The following is a 25,318-nucleotide window of genomic DNA, read 5'->3' as shown; positions in this document are numbered from 1 at the left end:
AGAATACCACGGGAGCAAACGGAAAACACGTCAGTCGCACATGGCGTCCCTCCAATCCCCCAAGACCACTGTACTCTTATGTATCTTCTGCATTATGTAATGATATGGGTAGCAACCATGTGACACTTTTACAACATACAGAAGTGCGCTGGTTGTCAAGGGGCAAAGTATTGATACGTTTTTTTCAATTGAGAGAAGAGCTTAAAGTTTTCTTTACTGACCATGATTTTCACATGTCTGACCGCTTGCATGATGACGAGTTTCTCAAACAACTGGGCTATCTGGGTGATAGCTTCCAACACTCTACTCTGCAAATTGGATGCAGTCAATCACAGTGCCATCCGTTTTGTCACCAAAGCCCCATATACTACCCACCACTGCGACCTGTATGCTCTCGTTGGCTGGTCCTCGCTACATATTCGTCACCAAACCCACTGGCTCCAGGTCATCTATAAGTCTTTGCTAGGTAAAGCTCCGCCTTATCTCAGCTCACTGGTCACCATAGCAACACCCATCTGTAGCACGCGCTCCAGCAGGTATATTTCACTGGTCATCCCCAAAGCCAACACTTCCTTTTGCCTGCCGTTCCTTCCAGTGCTCTGCTGCCAATGACTGGAACGAATTGCAAAAATCACTGAAGTTGGAGACTTATATCTCCCTCACTAACTTTAAGCATCAGCTGTCAGAGCAGCTTACCGATCGCTGCAGCTGTACACAGCCCATCTGTAAATAGCCCATCCAACCAACTACCTACCTCATCCCCATATTTGTTTTTGTTTTTCTGCTCTTTTGCACCCCATTATTTCTATTTGCACATCCTCATCTGCACATCTATTACTCCAGTGTTTAATTGCTAAATAGTAATAACTTCGCCACTATGGCCTATTTATTGCCTTACCTCCTTACTTCATTTGCACACACTGTATACAGATTTTTCTATTGTGTTATTGACTGTACGTTTGTTTATTCCATGTGTAACTCTGTGTTGTTGTTTGTGTCGCACTGCTTTGCTTTTTCTTGGCCAGGTCGCAGTTGTAAATGAGAACTTGTTCTCAACTGGCCTACCTGGTTAAATAAAGGTGAAATAAAATAAATAAAATGTTTTTTTCTCGCCTGAATGATCTGAATCTAGGATTACGGGGACTCTCCTCAACTATATTCAATGTGCGGGACAAAATTGAGGCTATGATTAAGAAGTTGGAGTTATGTTCTGTCTGCCTTAACAAGGAGAACACACAGGTCTTTCCATCATTGTATGATTTTTTGTGTGCAAATGAACTCAAGCTTACAATGTCAGATGTGATATAGCGAAGCACCTGAGTGAGCTGAGTGTGCAATTACTCAGGTACTTTCCCAAAACGGACGACACAAACAACTGGATTCGTTATCCTTTCATGCCCTGCCTCCAGTCCACTTACCAATATCTGAACAAGAGAGCCTCATCGAAATTGCAACAAGCGGTTCTATGAAAATTGAATTTAATCAGAAGCCACTGCCAGATTTCTGGATTTTCTGCCTTTGCAAATCGCTCTGTTAAGACACTGATGCACTTTGCAACCACGTACCTATGTGAAAGTGGATTCTCGGCCCTCACTAGCATGAAAACTAAATACAAGCACAGACTGTGTGTGGAAAATGATTTAAGACTGAAACTCTCTCCAATACAACCGAACATTGCAGAGTTATGTGCATCCTTTCAAGCACACCCTTCTCATTAACCTGTGGTGAGTTACTCATAATTTTTTATGAACAAACAAGGTTTTATATGTAAGATGGCTAAATAAAGAGCAAAATTATTGATTATTATAATATTATTATTTGTGCCCTGGTCCTATAAGAGCTCTTTGTCACTTCCCACGAGCCGGGTTGTGACAAAAACTCACACTCATCCTTATGTTTAATAAATGTATCGTATAGTGTGTGTGTGTAGCAGGCTTACAATGAAGGCAAAAAATAACATTTGAGAGTGCGCTGACCCTGGTGCTAGAGGGGGTACGCAGATGGAGGTTGAATGTTTGAAGGGGTACGGGACAATAAAAAGTTTGGGAACCACTGCTCTATGGAGTCAGAGCTGATTAAATCCCCACTGGTAATCCCCTCCAGTTGGAAATGCTACCCAAGGTTAGGCATAATAAATGCAACATTCACTTGACATTTAGAAACAATTGATCAAGCAGGCAGGACAAGGCCTAATCACAGCTGGTGGTCTTTTGCGATTATGATCTCTCGTACTGGGTAAAGAAAGTTCCCACATGAATGCTAAGAATTCAGAGACAACTCTAGGTAAAGACCCCTCTTCGACACATCAATGTGGACATTCAAGTAAGACTTTCTCTAGAATCTGGGAATGTGGAATAGGAATCTGGGAGAGGCCTATGCAGACATGTCTCTCTCTAAACAAAGCCTGTTAGCCTCCACAGCTGTTTTTCCTATCTCTCTTTGACTCATCTGTCCTCCTGCCATATAGGCTTGTTACAGGCCTGTTGGTTCTGGTTCACGCTCTCTCTCTCTCTCTCTCTCACACACACACACAGACACACACACAGACACACACACAGACACACACACACACACACACACACACACACACACACACACACACACACACACACACACACACACACACACACACACACACACACACACACACACACACACACACACACACACACACTACAGGCCTGTTCAGATGTATCATGTGGATAAGAGGTAACAGTTGTCCATACAGATGAGAGAAACACCAGACCTGGGTTCAAATACTACTGCAAATATTTCAAATACTTTGAGCATTTGCTTTAGCCTGGCTGGAGTTTGCAGTTTTGCAAATATTCTATTGGTTCGATTGCACTAGCGTATCTAAAATAAATTCAAATAGTGTTTGAATGCAGGTGTGATGAGCACAGCGAGTCAGCCTACCACCACCTGGGATAGACAGCACTAGGAAATATTTCTGACCTCTACACGAACACAACCTGGTTACTTCCTGTCAGAGAGAAGGAAAATATTTTCATCAGGATTTCCAAATAACTTCACTTCTCGTCATCACTTATGGGGCTGTAGCTTTTCACCCATAGATATTTTGATATCTGCCTGTCTGATGTCATGTGTGGGTGTGTTTTGTTGAGATGTAACTGATCTATCTGGCAGCCATACCTGGTTGTTTGGAGTAGAAATGGGGTACCAATGAGTGTAAAGTGAAAAAAATATGTCTTGTCTTATTACTATGATGTGCTTCATCACCAGTCTATGCTTTGAATATTACTCAGTGAATATCAGATATTACGCATCCTAACCTGTACACAGAGAAATCACTTATACTCCCCTCACCAGAGAAGATTAAAGTGAGAGCTGCTGCAACATCAAAATGTATAAAGGGATAAGAGAGAGCTTAAGCCCAAATACGAGTGAACCCTCTGTATCCCAAATTCTCAGTAGTCTACCCTAATATGGATGGTTTGTTTTAATCAAATTAAAGCTTTACATAATGTCATACTCTACCTTTAAATCACACCAAAAATACCGCCGGTATGGTGAACATGAACATAATACATCCTAGCTCCGACCAACCGCATCAGACGCTGCAGAGACATGACTGCAGAGACCTGACTGCAGAGACCTGACTGGTGTGTTTGTGTTTGTCACAAGCTGAAAGCAGAAACCCATACTGGAAGGCTACCAGCCCCTTGCACACATCCGCAAGGTTAGCCGTAGGATGCTAAACACATACTCCATCAAAAAACACCACTAACATCAACCCTGAAAGACTACAGTTGAAGTCGGAAGTTAACATACACCTTAGCCAAATATACACTGCTCAAAAAAATAAAGGGAACACTTAAACAACACAATGTAACTCCAAGTCAATCACACTTCTGTGAAATCAAACTGTCCACTTAGGAAGCAACACTGATTGACAATAAATTTCACATGCTGTTGTGCAAATGGAATAGACAAAAGGTGGAAATTATAGGCAATTAGCAAGACACCCCCAATAAAGGAGTGATTCTGCAGGTGGTGACCACAGACTACTTCTCAGTTCCTATGCTTCCTGGCTGATGTTTTGGTCACTTTTGAATGCTGGCGGTGCTCTCACTCTAGTGGTAGCATGAGACGGAGTCTACAACCCACACAAGTGGCTCAGGTAGTGCAGCTCATCCAGGATGGCACATCAATGCGAGCTGTGGCAAGAAGGTTTGCTGTGTCTGTCAGCGTAGTAACCAGAGCATGGAGGCGCTACCAGGAGACAGGCCAGTACATCAGGAGACGTGGAGGAGGCCGTAGGAGGGCAACAACCCAGCAGCAGGACCGCTACCTCCGCCTTTGAGCAGGAAGAGCACTGCCAGAGCCCTGCAAAATGACCTCCAGCAGGCCACAAATGTGCATGTGTCTGCTCAAACGGTCAGAAACAGACTCCATGAGGGTGGTATGAGGGCCCGACGTCCACAGGTGGGGGTTGTGCTTACAGCCCAACACCGTGCAGGACGTTTGGCATTTGCCAGAGAACACCAAGATTGGCAAATTCGCCACTGGCGCCCTGTGCTCTTCACAGATGAAGCAGGCTCACACTGAGCACATGAGCACATGTGACAGACGTGACAGAGTCTGGAGACGCCGTGGAGAACGTTCTGCTGCCTGCAACATCCTCCAGCATGACCGGTTTGGCGGTGGGTCAGTCATGGTGTGGGGTGGCATTTCTTTGTGGGGCCGCACAGCCCTCCATGTGCTCGCCAGAGGTAGCCTGACTGCCATTAGGTACCGAGATGAGATCCTCAGAGCCCTTGTGAGACCATATGCTGACACATGCACATTTGTGGCCTGCTGGAGGTCATTTTGCAGGGCTCTGGCAGTGCTCTTCCTGCTCAAAGGCGGAGGTAGCGGTCCTGCTGCTGGGTTGTTGTCCTCCTACGGCCTCCTCCACGTCTCCTGATGTACTGGCCTGTCTCCTGGTAGCGCCTCCATGCTCTGGTTACTACGCTGACAGACACAGCAAACCTTCTTGCCACAGCTCGCATTGATGTGCCATCCTGGATGAGCTGCACTACCTGAGCCACTTGTGTGGGTTGTAGACTCCGTCTCATGCTACCACTAGAGTGAAAGCACCGCCAGCATTCAAAAGTGACCAAAACATCAGCCAGGAAGCATAGGAATGAGAAGTGGTCTGTGGTCACCACCTGCAGAATCACTCCTTTATTGGGGGTGTCTTGCTAATTGCCTATAATTTCCACCTTTTGTCTATTCCATTTGCACAACAGCATGTGAAATTTATTGTCAATCAGTGTTGCTTCCTAAGTGGACAGTTTGATTTCACAGAAGTGTGATTGACTTGGAGTTACATTGTGTTGTTTAAGTGTTCCCTTTATTTTTTTGAGCAGTGTATTTAAACTCAGTTTTTCACAATTCCTGACATTTAATCAGAGTAAAAATTCCCTGTCTTAGGTCAGTTAGGATCACCACTTTATTTTAAGAATGTGAACTGTCAGAATAATAGTAGAGAGAATGATTTATTTCAGCTTGTATTTCTTTCATCACATTCCCAGTGGGTCAGAAGTTTGCATACACTCAATTAGTATTTGGTAGCATTGCCTTTAAATTGTTTAACTTGGGTCAAATGTTTCGGGTAGCCTTCCACAAGCTTCCCACAATAAGTTGGGTGAATTTTGGCCCATTCCTCCTGACAGAGCTGGTGTAACTGAGTCAGGATTTTAGGCCTTCTTGCTCACACACGCTTTTTCAGTTCTGCCCACACATTTTCTATAGGATTGAGGTCAGGGCTTTGTGATGGCCACTCCAATACCTTAACTTTGTTGTCCTTAAGCCATTTTGCCACAACTTTGGAAGTATGCTTGGGGTCATTGTCCATTTGGAAGACCCATTTGCGTCCAAGCTTTAACTTCCTGACTGATGTCTTGAGATGTTGCTTCAATATATCCACATCATTTTCCTTCCTCATGATGCCATGATGCCATCTATTTTGTGAAGTGTACCAGTCCCTCCTGCAGCAACGCACCCCCACAACATGATGCTGCAACCCCCATGCTTCGCGGTTGGGATTGTGTTCTTCGGCTTGCAAGCCTCCCCCTTTTTCCTCCAAACATAATGATGGTCATTATGGCCAAACAGTTCTATTTTTGTTTCATCAGACCAGAGGACATTTCTCCAAAAAGTACGATCTTTGTCCCCATGTGCAGTTGCAAACCGTAGTCTGGCTTTTTTATGGCGGTTTTGGAGCAGTGGCTTCTTCCTTACTGAGCGGCCTTTCAGGTTATGTTGATATAGGACTCGTTTTACTGTGGATATAGATACTTTTGTACCTGTTTCCTCCAGCATCTTCACAAGGTCCTTTGCTGTTGTTCTGGGGTTGATTTGCACTTTTCGCACAAAAGTACGTTCATCTCTAGGAGACAGAACGCGTCTCTTTCCTGAGCAGTATGACGGCTGCATGGTCCCATGGTGTTTATATTTGCGTACTATTGTTTGTAAAGATGAGCGTGGCAACTTCAGGCGTTTGGAAATTGCTCCCAAGGATGAACAGGACTTGTGGAGGTCTACAATTTTTTTTCTGGGGACTTGATTTTCGCATGATGTCAAGCAAAGAGACACTGAGTTTGAAGGTAGGCCTTGAAATACATCCACAGGTACACCTCCAACTGACTCAAATTATGTCAATTAGCCTATCAGAATCTTCTAAAGCCATGATATCATTTTCTGGAATTTTACAAGCTGTTTAAAGGCACAGTCAACTTAGTGTATGTAAACTACTGACCCACTGGAATTGTGATACAGTGAATTATAAGTTAAATAATCTGTCTGTAACCAATTTTGGGAAAAATGACTTGTGTCATGCACAAAGTACATGTCCTAACCGACGTGCCAAAACTATAGTTTGTTAACAAGAAATTTGGGGAGTGGTTGAAAAACGAGGTTTAATGACTCCAACCTAAGTGTATGTAAACTTCTGACTTCAACTGTAGTTAGAGGAATCAACCCTGAAGGCCTACATTGTTAGAGGAATCAACCCTGAAGGACTATATAGTTAGAGGAATCAATCTGAAAGACTATATAGTTAGAGGAATCAACCCTGAAGGACTATATAGTTAGAGGAATCAATCTGAAAGACTATATAGTTAGAGGAATCAACCCTGAAGGACTATATAGTTAGAAGAATCAACCTGAAGGACTATATAGTTAGAAGAATCAATCCTGAAGGACTATATAGTTAGAGGAATCAACCCTGAAGGACTATATAGTTAGAAGAATCAATCCTGAAGGACTATATAGTTAGAGGAATCAACCCTGAAGGACTATATAGTTAGAGGAATCAATCTGAAAGACTATATAGTTAGAGGAATCAACCCTGAAGGACTATATAGTTAGAGGAATCAATCTGAAAGACTATATAGTTAGAGGAATCAACCCTGAAGGACTATATAGTTAGAAGAATCAATCTGAAAGACTATATAGTTAGAGGAATCAACCCTGAAGGACTATATAGTTAGAAGAATCAATCCTGAAGGACTATATAGTTAGAGGAATCAACCCTGAAGGACTATATAGTTAGAGGAATCAATCTGAAAGACTACATAGTTAGAGGAATCAACCCTGAAGGACTATATAGTTAGAAGAATCAACCCTGAAAGACTATATAGTTAGAAGAATCAATCCTGAAGGACTATATAGTTAGAGGAATCAACCCTGAAGGACTATATAGTTAGAGGAATCAACCCTGAAGGACTACATAGTTAGAGGAATCAACCCTGAAGGACTATATAGTTAGAGGAATCAACCCTGAAGGCCTACATAGTTAGAGGAATCAACACTGAAGGACTATATAGTTAGAGGAATCAACCCTGAAGGACTACATAGTTAGAGGAATCAATCTGAAGGACTATATAGTTAGAGGAATCAACCCTGAAGGACTATATAGTTAGAGGAATCAATCTGAAAGACTACATAGTTAGAGGAATCAACCCTGAAGGACTATATAGTTAGAAGAATCAAACCTGAAGGACTATATAGTTAGAGGAATCAATCTGAAAGACTACATAGTTAGAGGAATCAACTCTGAAGGACTATATAGTTAGAGGAATCAACCCTGAAGGACTATATAGTTAGAGGAATCAACCCTGAAGGACTACATAGTTAGAGGAATCAACCCTGAAGGACTATATAGTTAGAGGAATCAACCCTGAAGGACTATATAGTTAGAGGAATCAACCCTGAAGGACTATACAGTTAGAGGAATCAACTCTGAAGGACTACATAGTTAGAGGAATCAACCCTGAAGGACTATATAGTTAGAGGAATCAACCCTGAAGGACTATATAGTTAGAGGAATCAACCCTGAAGGACTATATAGTTAGAGGAATCAACCCTGAAGGACTATATAGTTAGAGGAATCAACCCTGAAGGACTATATAGTTAGAGGAATCAACCCTGAAGAACTACATAGTTAGAGGAATCAACCCTGAAGGACTATATAGTTAGAGGAATCAACCCTGAAGGACTATATAGTTAGAGGAATCAACCCTGAAGGACTATATAGTTAGAGGAATCAACCCTGAAGGACTATATAGTTAGAGGAATCAACCCTGAAGGACTATATAGTTAGAGGAATCAACCCTGAAGGACTATATAGTTAGAGGAATCAACCCTGAAGGACTATATAGTTAGAGGAATCAACCCTGAAGGACTATATAGTTAGAGGAATCAACCCTGAAGGACTATATAGTTAGAGGAATCAACCCTGAAGGACTACATAGTTAGAGGAATCAACCCTGAAGGACTATATAGTTAGAGGAATCAACCCTGAAGGACTATATAGTTAGAGGAATCAACCCTGAAGGACTATATAGTTAGAGGAATCAACCCTGAAGGACTATATAGTTAGAGGAATTAATCCTGAAGAACTACATAGTTAGAGGAATCAACCCTGACAGACTACATAGTTAGAGGAATCAACCCTGAAGGACTATATAGTTAGAGGAATCAACCCTGAAGGACTATATAGTTAGAGGAATCAACCCTGAAGGACTATATAGTTAGAGGAATTAATCCTGAAGAACTACATAGTTAGAGGAATCAACCCTGACAGACTACATAGTTAGAGGAATCAACCCTGAAGGACTATATAGTTAGAGGAATCAATCCTGAAGGACTATATAGTTAGAGGAATCAACCCTGAAGGACTATATAGTTAGAGGAATCAACCCTGAAGGACTATATAGTTAGAGGAATCAACCCTGAAGGACTATATAGTTAGAGGAATCAACCCTGAAGGACTATATAGTTAGAGGAATCAACCCTGAAGGACTATATAGTTAGAGGAATCAACCCTGAAGGACGATATAGTTAGAGGAATCAATCCTGAAGGACTATATAGTTAGAGGAATCAACCCTGAAGGACTATATAGTTAGAGGAATCAACCCTGAAGGACTATATAGTTAGAGGAATCAACCCTGAAGGACTATATAGTTAGAGGAATCAACCCTGAAGGACTATATAGTTAGAGGAATCAACCCTGAAGGACTACATAGTTAGAGGAATCAACACTGAAGGACTATATAGTTAGAGGAATCAACCCTGAAGGACTATATAGTTAGAGGAATCAACCCTGAAGGACTATATAGTTAGAGGAATCAATCCTGAAGGACTATATAGTTAGAGGAATCAACCCTGAAGGACTACATAGTTAGAGGAATCAACCCTGAAGGACTATATAGTTAGAGGAATCAACCCTGAAGGACTATATAGTTAGAGGAATCAACCCTGAAGGACTATATAGTTAGAGGAATCAACCCTGAAGGACTATATAGTTAGAGGAATCAACCCTGAAGGACTATATAGTTAGAGGAATCAACCCTGAAGGACTATATAGTTAGAGGAATCAACCCTGAAGGACTATATAGTTAGAGGAATCAACCCTGAAGGACTATATAGTTAGAGGAATCAACCCTGAAGGACTACATAGTTAGAGGAATCAACCCTGAAGGACTATATAGTTAGAGGAATCAACCCTGAAGGACTATATAGTTAGAGGAATCAACCCTGAAGGACTATATAGTTAGAGGAATCAATCCTGAAGGACTATATAGTTAGAGGAATCAACCCTGAAGGACTATATAGTTAGAGGAATCAACCCTGAAGGACTATATAGTTAGAGGAATCAACCCTGAAGGACTATATAGTTAGAGGAATCAACCCTGAAGGACTATATAGTTAGAGGAATCAACCCTGAAGGACTATATAGTTAGAGGAATCAACCCTGAAGGACTATATAGTTAGAGGAATCAACCCTGAAGGACTATATAGTTAGAGGAATCAACACTGAAGGACTATATAGTTAGAGGAATCAACCCTGAAGGACTATATAGTTAGAGGAATCAACACTGAAGGACTATATAGTTAGAGGAATCAACCCTGAAGGACTATATAGTTAGAGGAATCAACCCTGAAGGACTATATAGTTAGAGGAATCAACCCTGAAGGACTATATAGTTAGAGGAATCAACCCTGAAGGCCTATATAGTTAGAAGAATCAACACTGAAGGACTATATAGTTAGAGGAATCAACCCTGAAGGACTACATAGTTAGAAGAATCAACACTGAAGGACTATATAGTTAGAGGAATCAACACTGAAGGACTATATAGTTAGAGGAATCAACCCTGAAGGACTATATAGTTAGAGGAATCAACCCTGAAGGACTATATAGTTAGAGGAATCAACCCTGAAGGACTATATAGTTAGAGGAATCAACCCTGAAGGCCTATATAGTTAGAAGAATCAACACTGAAGGACTATATAGTTAGAGGAATCAACCCTGAAGGACTATATAGTTAGAGGAATCAACCCTGAAGGCCTATATAGTTAGAAGAATCAACACTGAAGGACTATATAGTTAGAGGAATCAACCCTGAAGGACTATATAGTTAGAGGAATCAACCCTGAAGGACTACATAGTTAGAGGAATCAATCTGAAGGACTATATAGTTAGAGGAATCAACCCTGAAGGACTATATAGTTAGAGGAATCAACCCTGAAGGACTATATAGTTAGAGGAATCAACCCTGAAGGACTATATAGTTAGAGGAATCAACCCTGAAGGACTATATAGTTAGAGGAATCAACCCTGAAGGACTATATAGTTAGAGGAATCAACCCTGAAGGACTATATAGTTAGAGGAATCAACCCTGAAGGACTATATAGTTAGAGGAATCAACCCTGAAGGACTATATAGTTAGAGGAATCAACCCTGAAGGACTATATAGTTAGAGGAATCAACCCTGAAGGACTATATAGTTAGAGGAATCAACCCTGAAGGACTATATAGTTAGAGGAATCAACACTGAAGGACTACATAGTTAGAGGAATCAACCCTGAAGGACTATATAGTTAGAGGAATCAACACTGAAGGACTATATAGTTAGAGGAATCAACCCTGAAGGACTATATAGTTAGAGGAATCAACCCTGAAGGACTATATAGTTAGAGGAATCAACACTGAAGGACTATATAGTTAGAGGAATCAACCCTGAAGGACTATATAGTTAGAGGAATCAACCCTGAAGGACTATATAGTTAGAGGAATCAACCCTGAAGGACTACATAGTTAGAGGAATCAACCCTGAAGGACTACATAGTTAGAGGAATCAAACCTGAAGGACTATATAGTTAGAGGAATCAACCCTGAAGGACTATATAGTTAGAGGAATCAACCCTGAAGGACTATATAGTTAGAGGAATCAACCCTGAAGGACTATATAGTTAGAGGAATCAACCCTGAAGGACTATATAGTTAGAGGAATCAACCCTGAAGGACTATATAGTTAGAGGAATCAACCCTGAAGGACTATATAGTTAGAGGAATCAACCCTGAAGGACTATATAGTTAGAGGAATCAACACTGAAGGACTATATAGTTAGAGGAATCAACCCTGAAGAACTACATAGTTAGAGGAATCAACCCTGAAGGACTATATAGTTAGAGGAATCAAACCTGAAGGACTATATAGTTAGAGGAATCAACCCTGAAGGACTATATAGTTAGAGGAATCAACCCTGAAGGACTATATAGTTAGAGGAATCAACCCTGAAGGACTATATAGTTAGAGGAATCAACACTGAAGGACTATATAGTTAGAGGAATCAACCCTGAAGGACTATATAGTTAGAGGAATCAACCCTGAAGGACTATATAGTTAGAGGAATCAACCCTGAAGGACTACATAGTTAGAGGAATCAACCCTGAAGGACTACATAGTTAGAGGAATCAACCCTGAAGGACTATATAGTTAGAGGAATCAACCCTGAAGGACTATATAGTTAGAGGAATCAACCCTGAAGGACTATATAGTTAGAGGAATCAACCCTGAAGGACTATATAGTTAGAGGAATCAACCCTGAAGGACTATATAGTTAGAGGAATCAACCCTGAAGGACTATATAGTTAGAGGAATCAACCCTGAAGGACTATATAGTTAGAGGAATCAACCCTGAAGGACTATATAGTTAGAGGAATCAACACTGAAGGACTATATAGTTAGAGGAATCAACCCTGAAGAACTACATAGTTAGAGGAATCAACCCTGAAGGACTATATAGTTAGAGGAATCAACCCTGAAGGACTATATAGTTAGAGGAATCAACCCTGAAGGACTATATAGTTAGAGGAATCAACCCTGAAGGACTATATAGTTAGAGGAATCAACCCTGAAGGACTATATAGTTAGAGGAATCAACACTGAAGGACTATATAGTTAGAGGAATCAACCCTGAAGGACTATATAGTTAGAGGAATCAACCCTGAAGGACTATATAGTTAGAGGAATCAACCCTGAAGGACTATATAGTTAGAGGAATCAACCCTGAAGGACTACATAGTTAGAGGAATCAACCCTGAAGGACTACATAGTTAGAGGAATCAACCCTGAAGGACTATATAGTTAGAGGAATCAACCCTGAAGGACTATATAGTTAGAGGAATCAACCCTGAAGGACTATATAGTTAGAGGAATCAACCCTGAAGGACTATATAGTTAGAGGAATCAACCCTGAAGGACTATATAGTTAGAGGAATCAACCCTGAAGGACTATATAGTTAGAGGAATCAACCCTGAAGGACTATATAGTTAGAGGAATCAACCCTGAAGGACTATATAGTTAGAGGAATCAACACTGAAGGACTATATAGTTAGAGGAATCAACCCTGAAGAACTACATAGTTAGAGGAATCAACCCTGAAGGACTATATAGTTAGAGGAATCAACCCTGAAGGACTATATAGTTAGAGGAATCAACCCTGAAGGACTATATAGTTAGAGGAATCAACCCTGAAGGACTATATAGTTAGAGGAATCAACCCTGAAGGACTATATAGTTAGAGGAATCAACCCTGAAGGACGATATAGTTAGAAGAATCAACCCTGAAGGACTATATAGTTAGAGGAATCAACCCTGAAGGACTATATAGTTAGAGGAATCAACCCTGAAGGACTATATAGTTAGAGGAATCAACCCTGAAGGACTACATAGTTAGAGGAATCAACCCTGAAGGACTATATAGTTAGAGGAATCAATCTGAAAGACTACATAGTTAGAGGAATCAACCCTGAAGGACTATATAGTTAGAGGAATCAACCCTGAAGGACTATATAGTTAGAGGAATCAACCCTGAAGGACTATATAGTTAGAGGAATCAACCCTGAAGGACTACATAGTTAGAGGAATCAACCCTGAAGGACTATATAGTTAGAGGAATCAACCCTGAAGGACTATATAGTTAGAGGAATCAACCCTGAAGGACTATATAGTTAGAGGAATCAAACCTGAAGGACTACATAGTTAGAGGAATCAACCCTGAAGGACTATATAGTTAGAGGAATCAACCCTGAAGGACTATATAGTTAGAGGAATCAACCCTGAAGGACTACATAGTTAGAGGAATCAACCCTGAAGGACTATATAGTTAGAGGAATCAACCCTGAAGGACTATATAGTTAGAGGAATCAACCCTGAAGGACTATATAGTTAGAGGAATCAACCCTGAAGGACTATATAGTTAGAGGAATCAACCCTGAAGGACTATATAGTTAGAGGAATCAAACCTGAAGGACTATATAGTTAGAGGAATCAACCCTGAAGGACTATATAGTTAGAGGAATCAACCCTGAAGGACTATATAGTTAGAGGAATCAACCCTGAAGGACTATATAGTTAGAGGAATCAACCCTGAAGGACTACATAGTTAGAGGAATCAACCCTGAAGGACTATATAGTTAGAGGAATCAACCCTGAAGGACTATATAGTTAGAGGAATCAACCCTGAAGGACTACATAGTTAGAGGAATCAACCCTGAAGGACTATATAGTTAGAGGAATCAACCCTGAAGGACTATATAGTTAGAGGAATCAACCCTGAAGGACTATATAGTTAGAGGAATCAACCCTGAAGGACTATATAGTTAGAGGAATCAACCCTGAAGGACTATATAGTTAGAGGAATCAACCCTGAAGGACTATATAGTTAGAGGAATCAACCCTGAAGGACTATATAGTTAGAGGAATCAAACCTGAAGGACTATATAGTTAGAGGAATCAACCCTGAAGGACTACATAGTTAGAGGAATCAACCCTGAAGGACTATATAGTTAGAGGAATCAACCCTGAAGGACTATATAGTTAGAGGAATCAACCCTGAAGGACTATATAGTTAGAGGAATCAACCCTGAAGAACCACATAGTTAGAGGAATCAACCCTGAAGGACTACATAGTTAGAGGAATCATAATGCTAATGTTATGTCACGGTTTGCCTTGCTTTGGTCTCTTCCCGGATACACACACACAGGAACACAACACAGATGCATGCACACACATAGTCATCATCGTGCTGCAGAGAAAGCAACACATGATCAATACATGATTTTAATTCTGATTATTCCCCACACGCAGACTGACTGACTCCTTGATACATACTAGATGTTGAATTGAAGTCTGTGCCCAGTGGGATATGACTAACAAGGCCAGGTAACACACACACGTGGCTCGCACAGACACACGTTTTCTGTTCACAAGTGCATTTATTAATATGGTGATTAGCTTCCAAAGACCAAGGAAGAAAACAGTCTGATGGTTATAGTGAAAATTGGGATGGCAGATTGGGCAACACTTTAGCCACACCTCCAAAAGAGAAGAGAAGCAGAAAGAAAATCATAAGTGAAAACAGACCCTTCCCTTCTCTGGCACAGCCCAGTATGTATCAATTACATCTGGATAGAGACATTTGTACATGAAACCACCTCTTTAATATGTGAGCTGAGCTTACACCCCCAGGGCCAGTACTTGAAAAACATCTCAGAGCAGGAGTGTTGATCTAGGATCATTTTTTCCTTTTAGATCAACACTCCTACTCTGAGACACTTTTCAAATACAGTGGGGCAAAAAAGTATTTAGTCAGCCACCAATTGTGCAAGTTCTCCCACTTAAAAAGATGAGAGAGGCCTGTAATTTTCATCATAGGTACACTTCAACTATGACAGACAAAATTAGAAAAATAAATCCAGAAAATCACATTGTAGGATTTTTAATGAATTTATTTGCAAATTATGGTGGAAAATAAGTATTTGGTCAATAACAAAAGTTTATCTCAATACTTTGTTATAAACCCTTTGTTGGCAATGACAGAAGTCACATGTTTTCTATAAGTCTTCACAAGGTTTTCACACACTGTTGCTGGTATTTTGGCCCATTCCTCCAAGCAGATCTCCTCTAGAGCAGTGATGTTTTGGGGCTGTTGCTGGGCAACACGGACTTTCAACTCCCTCCAAAGATTTTCTATGGGGTTGAGATCTGGAGACTGGCTAGGCCACTCCAGGACCTTGAAATGCTTCTCACGAAGCCACTCCTTCGTTGCCCGGGCGGTGTGTTTGGGATCATTGTCATGCTGAAAGACCCAGCCACGTTTCATCTTCAATGCCCTTGCTGATGGTAGGCTTTGTTACTTTGGTCCCAGCTCTCTGCAGGTCATTCACTAGGTCCCCCCGTGTGGTTCTGGGATTTTTGCTCACCGTTCTTGTGATCATTTTGACCCCACGGGGTGAGATCTTGCGTGGAGCCCCAGATCGAGGGAGATTATCAGTGGTCTTGTATGTCTTCCATTTCCTAATAATTGCTCCCACAGTTGATTTCTTCAAACCAAGCTGCTTACCTATTGCAGATTCAGTCTTCCCAGCCTGGTGCAGGTCTACAATTTTGTTTCTGGTGTCCTTTGACAGCTCGTTGGTCTTGGCCATAGTGGAGAGACTGTTTGAGGTTGTGGACAGGTGTCTTTTATACTGATAACAAGTTCAAACAGGTGCCATTAATACAGGTAACGAGTGGAGGACAGAGGAGCCTCTTAAAGAAGAAGTTACAGGTCTGTGAGAGCCAGAAATCTTGCTTGTTTGTAGGTGACCAAATACTTATTTTCCACCATAATTTGCAAATAAATTCATTAAAAATCCTACAATGTGATTTTCTGGATTTTTTTTTCTCATTTTGTCTGTCATAGTTGAAGTGTACCTATGATGAAAATTACAGGCCTCTCTCATCTTTTTAAGTGGGAGAACTTGCACAATTGGTGGCTGACTAAATACTTTTTTTGCCCCACTGTATGTGCTCTGGGGTGGAAGCTCAGCTCAGAATCCTAATCGAAGTGCTTTGAAACTGAAATGTAGATCGAGAGGCATTTTGAGTGAGCTCACAATCTTAAATGGTATACTTTGAAATTGAAAGGCAGATCAAGCAGAGGGTTTAAAACTAGTGGCAGTATTGTTTAGCTGTGAGTCAGTGAGTCAGCTCTCTAGTCTCTACCACAAGTGTTACTTTGTCTAACTGTGAGATTATTACATGAACACAAGATTGTGTCCCCTCAAAATAGAATGGCCATGTTCGAGATCATCAAATCCATTATATATTGTGGGTAAATTGTGACTGACTGATTTATAGTGCAAGGTGATTTGCAATGCAATGCGTGTCAAAACAAGCCAAATAGCTAGTCTTTTGAGATTGAGGTGGCAGGCACTACGAGGGAGACTTCACTGCTTCTACAGGGTTTTCATGCCCTGTTACATTCCCATATTGTAATGTTGTCTGTGTGTCGCTTGTGTAGAGGAGTCAGGCGCAGGACAGCAGATATGAGTAATTAAACGTAATTTACTCAAAATAGACAAATACAATACAATAAAGCATGCCCACATAACGGACCGTATTACATACAAACAGTTACTCACAAACAAACATGGGGGAACAGAGAGTTAAATAATGAACAAGTAATTGGGGAATTGAAACCAGGTGTGTAAGACAAAGACAAAACAAATGGAAAATGAAAAGTGGATCGGCGATGGCTAGAAGGCCGGTGACGTCGACCGCGGAACGCCGCCCGAACAAGGAGAGGGACCGACTTCGGCGGAAGTCGTGACACATATACTCTGGTATTCATGCCAGATTGGTTCTGGGTAGTAGATGCCATACAGGTCAGCCAACCACTTAATTCAAAGTTCAAAGATATTTAATTCTCAACACCTCAATAGTAAAGTTCGATGAATACAAGCACCCGATCTACCCTGTCTAAACTAAAGTAGGTCAACTTTAATTTCCAAGTATTTCCCCCCAATTCCCTTTCATTTCCAATGCCAATAAATTGACCACCTCAGCCATCCAACAGAGCCATCTGGTCTAGCAGGGGAGTTATATATAGTGAGGAAGAACTAGAAGGAACTGCTGGTCCAGATCAACACAGACATGTTATAGTGAGGAAGAGCTAGAAGGAACTGCTGGTCCAGATCAACACAGACATGTTATAGTGAGGAAGAGCTAGAAGGAACTGCTGGTCCAGATGAACACAGACATGTTATAGTGAGGAAGAACTAGAAGGAACTGCTGGTCCAGATCAACACAAGCATGTTATAGTGAGGAAGAGCTAGAAGGAACTGCTGGTCCAGATCAACACAGACATGTTATAGTGAGGAAGAGCTAGAAGGAACTGCTGATCCAGATCAACACAGACATGTTATAGTGAGGAAGAGCTAGAAGGAACTGCTGGTCCAGATCAACACAGACATGTTATAGTGAGGAAGAGCTAGAAGGAACTGCTGGTCCAGATCAACACAGACATGTTATAGTGAGGAAGAACTAGAAGGAACTGCTGGTCCAGATCAACACAGACATGTTATAGTGAGGAAGAACTAGAAGGAACTGCTGGTCCAGATCAACACGGAACTGTTGGAGCAAAAACAACAAGAAAGACCTCTACTGAGCAGTCTCTGGATTAGTGTGTTCCGGGACACTCTTTCCACACACACACTTACATATATAAACACTCACAAAGACTAAGGCACGCACACACGGTCACACACACACGCGCACACACACACTGGGCTGACATGCTGAAGACAGTAATGTTATACTGCAGCCTGCATCTGCTCTTGATATACATTACTGTTGCCAAGCAACATGATGACAGTGTTAGTGAACGCTGAAGGAGACCATACTGTAGACAGAAAGTCAGACTAACTACTACTACCAGGTATTCCTGCTTCATACTTCCATTACTATCAGACAACCTAGCATGTATCCATACGCCATACTTCCATTACTATCAGACAAACTAGCATGTATCCATACGCCATACTTCCATTACTATCAGACAAACTAGCATGTATCCATACATGCTTTGATATCCATACATGATTTGGCCAGGATAGTTCAGGTTTTGGTCACTAGATGCCCCCATTGTGCTTTTTTTACCCTTTTGTTTTTTCCCTTGTTCCAGTTATTATTTGCACCTGTGCCTCATTTCCCTTGAAAGTATTTAAACCCTTAGTGTTCCTCAGTTCTTTGCTCTGTGTTTGTATGTTAGCACCCTGCCCCAGCCATGCTGTGAACATTTGTTTCTCTTGTTGGATTTTCTTGAGGTACTCTAGTTTTGTTCTTGTTTATTTTTGATTATTCTTTTGAGGTTTGTTTTTTCCCTGCTGTTGTTACCACTTTGTGGATTTTCCTTGTGTCTTAGAGGATATACATTTTTTCTCTTGGATATTACTTTTGACGTTGTGGATTTTTATTTTTTGCCTGAAGATTTTTTCCTTTTTACTTTATTAAACCACCGTCTCTAGTACTGCTGTGTCTGCCTCATCTTCTGGGTTCTGCCGACTATTAGTGGCTCAGTTTACTGAGTGACTGTTTCTCACACCGGATCCTGACACATACGCCATACTTCCATTACTATCACTCTGTTGTGAAGGGGCTTCTAGCACTAAAATATAAACAAGGAATACTAGCTACATCTCTCCCATCTTAGAAAACAAAGATAGAAACTTGAGGAGTGTGTGTCCCACCCCTCTACTAATTTAAATCCTTCAGGGGGTATAGGAAGAGATGACAGAAGCCATATGGGAGGTTGAAATGGAACACGATGCATGAATATTTAATAAGTCATATTAATCTAGCTCTGAGACAATGGTGACTTACTGCAATAAAGTTCTACCTTCTAAATCACCACACAGTGCACTTAAAAAAGTATAATGCTGCCATGCTGTCTACCACAACAGACCTTGGTCATCTATCTATCAGCCGCAATTGACAGAGAGCTTAATTTGCCTAGTGGTCTATAGCATATGGTCAGCAATTCCTCTGGGGTATGTTGGTGATTGATAGGATATATTTGAGGGCTGTTGTAGAGCACACAAGCACAAAAAATCATCAGAAAATCACTAGCCATTGCAATAACAACAATCAAATGTGTTGGCTATATAGCACCAACAGATCTGGGCCCAAGATAAAGAACAGCATTGCTGAAGGGGTTCACAACACAAGGCCAAATATAATACTGACTGAAGCAAAATAAAAAGCATCATCTCTCTATCTCTTTCAATTTGTATGCCGCCCAACCACCAACATAAAAATCATTGGTTTGTGAAGGAAAGTAAATTCAATTCTGGTCATAATCTGTCCCTCTGGGAGTTGAAGGCGGATAGGATTCTGCTGCTCAGAGATACAACATTATTAGGAGAGAGTGAGGGGGGAGAAAGAGAGGGAGAGATGTGGAGAGAGAGAGAGGAGCAAGAAGAGGGGTAGAGAGAGAGAAGGAGAAAGTGAGATAGAGACAAGACACTCACCTCAAAGCCTAGTCTGTCCTTCTCCTTCCAGAAGCAGAAATGAGTGACCTTCTTGTCCCAGAATTCATCAGGCTTCACCACACACACCAGGGACACCTCTGCTGGAATGACATTCTACAGAAAATGGGATGATATCAAAATTAAATAGTATTTCTTTAGCAAAATGGTATAGGCTTTGGGTGGTTTATTGGACACAGAAATAAACAGATAGGTTTATGTTATGTTAACATACAGTTACTGATGGTTTATAAGATATTTGTAAGCAGACTTTCAAATTGAATGACACTGGTACACTCTTTATCAAAAAAAAAAGGTGCTATCTAGAACATAAAGCGGTTATTCGGCTGTCCCCAAAGGAGAACCCTTTGAAGAACCATTTTACCCATGCAAAAACCCTTTCCACAGAGGGTTCTACATGGAACCCAAAATAGTTCTTTCTACCTGGAACCAAAAAGGGTTTTCCTATGGGGGCAGCCGAAGAACCCTTTGGAACCCTTTTTTCTAAGAGTGTAAAAATATATATATAATATATATAACCCTGTAGTGCATCACAGTTTTCATGAAATCCTGCAGGAATTTCCCCAGACAGTGGCAGGAAGATTAGTGTGTCAGACAGAATGTATATTTCATACTGTCATCATATCTATTCTGGTCCTGTTTCTGCAGAGGTCTATAGATAGCAGGGGACTGTATAGCCAATCTGCAGTGACAAAACCAGGTCAGGGCAGAATGCAGACTGGGTTCAAATAGTATTTGAAATCTTTAAAATACCTTGAGCGTTTGCTCTCGCCTGCCTAGCCTGCCAGTTTTGAGACTCTACTATTGGTTCATTAAGCAAAGGAAGCTCAACCAGGCACAGCTAAAATATTTGAAATAATTTCAAATAGTATTTGAACCCAGGTCCGGGGCAGGCAGACTGCAGACTACAGCAGAGACAAACAGAGCTCAGTCTGTCTGCTGACATAGGCCACACTGCAAAGTGGGTGGAGGTCAGAGCCTGGGTCATGTTCATTAGGCATCAAATGGACAACACTGACTGAAACAGCAGGGACAAGCTGGACTTGTCCAATACGAAATGCACATTTTTAGTTGTCAAATGTTTGGCTACAGTTTTCCCTAATGAGCCCAAACCAGAGCCTGAACTTCAGGGGGAAACATTGTTTAAAGGCATAATTAGGCAGATGGAGAAATTACACAGCCCAGTCAGGAGATCGATTAGACTACTCTTCTTCAAACGTAATCAGCTTAGATTCCCTTTTGTCTTAATTACTTTTCACTTGACTGCTAGGGATGGATTTGATCTGAGATGTCTATTTCTTTTATTATTTGATTTTATTTGTCAGGGACCATGCATAATGCATATTGCACCATATTTAACTACATAGCTCATCACTGTAATGTTTTATGGCACAGACAGAATGCAACATCTGGGTTGGGACCACAATTTTATTTCTCCTCCAAGGCTCTTTGTCACGTTCTGATTGGCAGAGAGCTGTTAATGTGGTAGAGGTAGGCCGAGATGGTTCCCCTGTGGCAACTTCATGTCCACGTCTGTCTGCTTCTCACTCAGACATCTGCTCCTCTATTGTATACTGTGCTAATTAATCATTAGCCTTTTACTGCAATGGGATAAATCAGGGTCACACAGAGTGCTTCTTGGTAGTCTTAAACAAATCTACTTTGAAACAAAACTATACACCTCACACACATGGTTATGAACTTAAAAAAAGATATAGAGTTGACATTTATTCAATTTTGAGTTTGAATCCCAATATTATACTTTATATACATCACAGAAGACTGAAATATAACAAAACTGCTTGACATAGAAACACCGGGTTTTCTGCATTTAAAAACATAAATGTTTATGAATTATGAAATTATGAAAAATATTAATAACATTCCACCCATGGGGCCACTAGGTCATTTGACTGCAGGAAATGGCTACATCGTTACAATCATGAATATTCACAGGGATAATTAAATATAAGGAGTCATGGGTTTTAAAGGGTTAAATCTACTGAACATTGTTAAATAGGCCATTGGGAACAGAACACATCATCATGTGAAAGTATTTTTATATCCTCACTCTAGGGCTGGGCGTTATATCGAATTAATTTGAATTAATGTCTTAGCGTGATGTTCCAAATGCCTGTATCATTTTTTTGTGCCATTTGTCTTTTTGGCCTCGTCTCCTTCACTCCATCTGTGCTGTGTGCACCTTCCCACTCACACACAGACACCAAGCCCCTCCCCCTGCCACTCAGAACAACCACGATGAAAGATTAGAGCTCTGCAACCCGACCCGAGCCCGACATTATACAATGGGTTGGGAAGGGTAGGGGCTGTTTTTCATCAATAACTAAAGTACGGGCAGGGGTCGGGTATCACTACATTGATCAGAAACATTTTGAAGCTGAGCCATTTTCTCGTGCTCTGCTGCACAGTACAGTCATATCTGACTAAGATTATAACATGATGCCAGAAGTGCTTCAACCTCGTCAAATATAAAACAGGAGAGATTATTTCACAGAAAATAATAATGTTCCTTGAGTTAAGAGCGGCAAAAAGTAGCTAACAGCTCACTGCTCTCTCATGTCTCATCCTTGAGCAGAGCAGCCTAAGCCGAGCCGTTGCTATAGATACTCAGACTCAGAGCGCCATGACCTGCCTGCTCACAGACAGAAAGTGACAGAAAGAGAGGAGCAGCTAATGGATTTACTAATAGAGGAGGTTATTTCGGGTTTCGGGCCGGGCCAGGCTTTAAATCTATTAGATGCAATCGGACCTGGGTAGGGTAGGGCCTGAATGTCGCAGGCCTGGGTAGGACTCGGGCTTAAAATTCACGCCAGTGCAGGGCTCTACTAAAAGATCACTTCTTCCTCTCTGACCATAAGCAGTTTCAACTTGATATTTGCATTTGAGGTTTGGTCCAACAGAATCGGTCATATGGACACCGGAACACATTGAGATATTTTACTGTAATAGACAAGAACTTAACTTTTTTAACGATACCCTTTTTATGTCTCAACTCCCCAAATGTAAAACAGAGCAGACCATACTAAAACAGGAGTATCAATGAACATGATTTTGGGAAATGTATGCTTAGTTTCTGCTAACAGCATTTCCGGTACCAGTTTCCGGTAACATGATGTATGCTAGCAGCATTTTAGCCACAGACTGTTATGTGCTAGCAGCTGTCTAGTCTGTGTTTTAAAAATGTGCAATGAGGATAAAAAGTCACATTTATATAAGGAATTGGCAACGCGTTCTCATTCTGAGAAATAAGCATCTTCTTATCCAGGTAGGCCACTTGATTTCAACATCTAAACAAAGTGAACAGGCTATGTTGTTTAAACAGTTGGAGACAGACAGGAGGGTGTATTCATAACAGTTCAACTGTTCTACCTTATTAGCAAGCAAATACATCCAAGGTGGCTAGACTTGAAATATACAGATTAGCTGGCTACTCACTAGCACGTGGGCTTGTGCTCGAGAGATTGTTTATGAGACCTGTGTTACATTTCTATAATGCCTGCTACCCAGTAGCGGTTCTAGCTTGTATGGCTCCCTGGGCGAACTCCCCTTTCAACGCACCCCAAAGGACTCAATATATCACAAAATATACAGAATATCAGCATAATATAGACGTATTTTAAGTAGCTACATACCTTTATCTTTTGCGCATTTCTCCTCTTCTTCTTTCACATTTTTCCTAAACTGATTACTTAAGACCTTTTCTTATCCATTTGTGTTGATTTGGCACTGGAGCATCAATACATTACCCATCCCCCAACACTGTCAACCAAGAGTCAAGACTACATTACCCATCCCCCAACACTGTCAACCAAGACTCAAGACTAAACCAATTCACCTTGGTGGTGTGCAGACTGGTTTTATATTATTCTTAACAATTTCGCACAAACCAGAAAAAAATGCAACAGTATGTCTGTGAAACTATATATTCACAGTATTATGACTGAATTGTGGTTTATTTGGTAGCATTTCACAGTGTGACTGGTTTTAGTACTGTACAAAGTTAGAGGAGCTGTCACGCCCTGACCGTAGAGAGCTTTTTATGTCTCTATTTTGGTTTGGTCAAGGTGTGATTTGGGTGGGTATTCTATGTTCATTTTCTATGTTTTGTATTTCTTTGTGTTTGGCCGGGTGTGGTTCTCAATCAGAGGCAGCTGTCTATCGTTGTCTCTGATTGAGAACCATACTTAGGTAGTTTTTTCCCACAGTTTTTTTGTAGGTAGTTATTTTCTGTTTAGTGTTTTGCACCTTAGAGGACTGTTTCGGTTTCGGTTATTCTCTTTGTTATTTTGTTACAGTGTTCAGATTTCAATAAATATCATGAACACTTACCACGCTGCGCTTTGTTTCCGATTCTTCCTCATCCGATGACGAAAACCGTTACAGGAGCGCTAATTGATAGATTCCCCCGCTCTCCCTACCTCGGGCTTCCAGTGGGAAGACCTGAGGTCAACCTACCCCCGCCCCCTCCCCATCTCGTACTTCTGAGTGGGAGACCTTCCCAGGCAGTAGCTCACAAACTAGAATCAGTGCGCCCACTCCGACAAGGTTAATTGTTAATTGTAAACACGGTGACATGATATCATTAATGTGACGTGCATATAAGCGATAGAAAACCGATTGCGCAAATGTACCCATTCCAAAAATGTTTGTACGGGCGCCCCGTGCTGCCCTGGGTGGCTGCCCGTGTCGCCCATACCTAAATTCACTACTACTGCTACCAGAAGGTCATTATTAGTGGATGTGCATGGTTCTGGTTAAATTTGTTAAAAATAAATCATGTTCATAGACAGATGTGAAAGCCAGATTAGTGATTATTGCAAAAAAAAGCAGGTTAAACTATTCTGATAAAATAATTAAACGATTAGTGGTAGTGGAAGGCTTATATTTAGCCTAGATATAATTTTACAAGCCCTGAATTCATTAGATTATTCCTGAGTGTTTGAAATGCAGTATATTTATCTTTAATTGTGCAACAAAGCTTATTTAGAGAAAGCATTTTTTTTTTTAAATCTATATATATCGTGAATCGATTTTTAGGCCATATCGACCAACCTTACCACACCCTCCCCTACAGACAGTATTTTTTGTACAACAAAGCATGGTATTGGAATCATCTTCCTATCTAG

At 41.0% G+C, this 25,318-nt stretch overlaps 1 protein-coding gene across 1 annotated transcript in view; it reads right to left on the bottom strand.

Moving 5' to 3' along the window:
* Positions 1 to 25,318, bottom strand: part of LOC120064205 (SEC14 domain and spectrin repeat-containing protein 1-like) — an 82,347-nt gene that overhangs the window by 31,250 nt on the left and 25,779 nt on the right. Inside the window, exon 6 of the mRNA XM_039014604.1 lies at positions 20,154 to 20,267. Within this exon, the coding sequence (XP_038870532.1) occupies positions 20,154 to 20,267 (114 nt within the window). The remainder of the gene's footprint in view (positions 1 to 20,153; positions 20,268 to 25,318) is intronic.

The sequence above is a fragment of the Salvelinus namaycush genome, chromosome 19 (assembly GCF_016432855.1).
Source record: "Salvelinus namaycush isolate Seneca chromosome 19, SaNama_1.0, whole genome shotgun sequence".
NCBI lineage: Eukaryota > Metazoa > Chordata > Actinopteri > Salmoniformes > Salmonidae > Salvelinus > Salvelinus namaycush.
The sequence above is the reverse complement of the archived record's forward strand: the minus strand, read 5'-3'. Positions and strand labels throughout refer to the sequence as shown.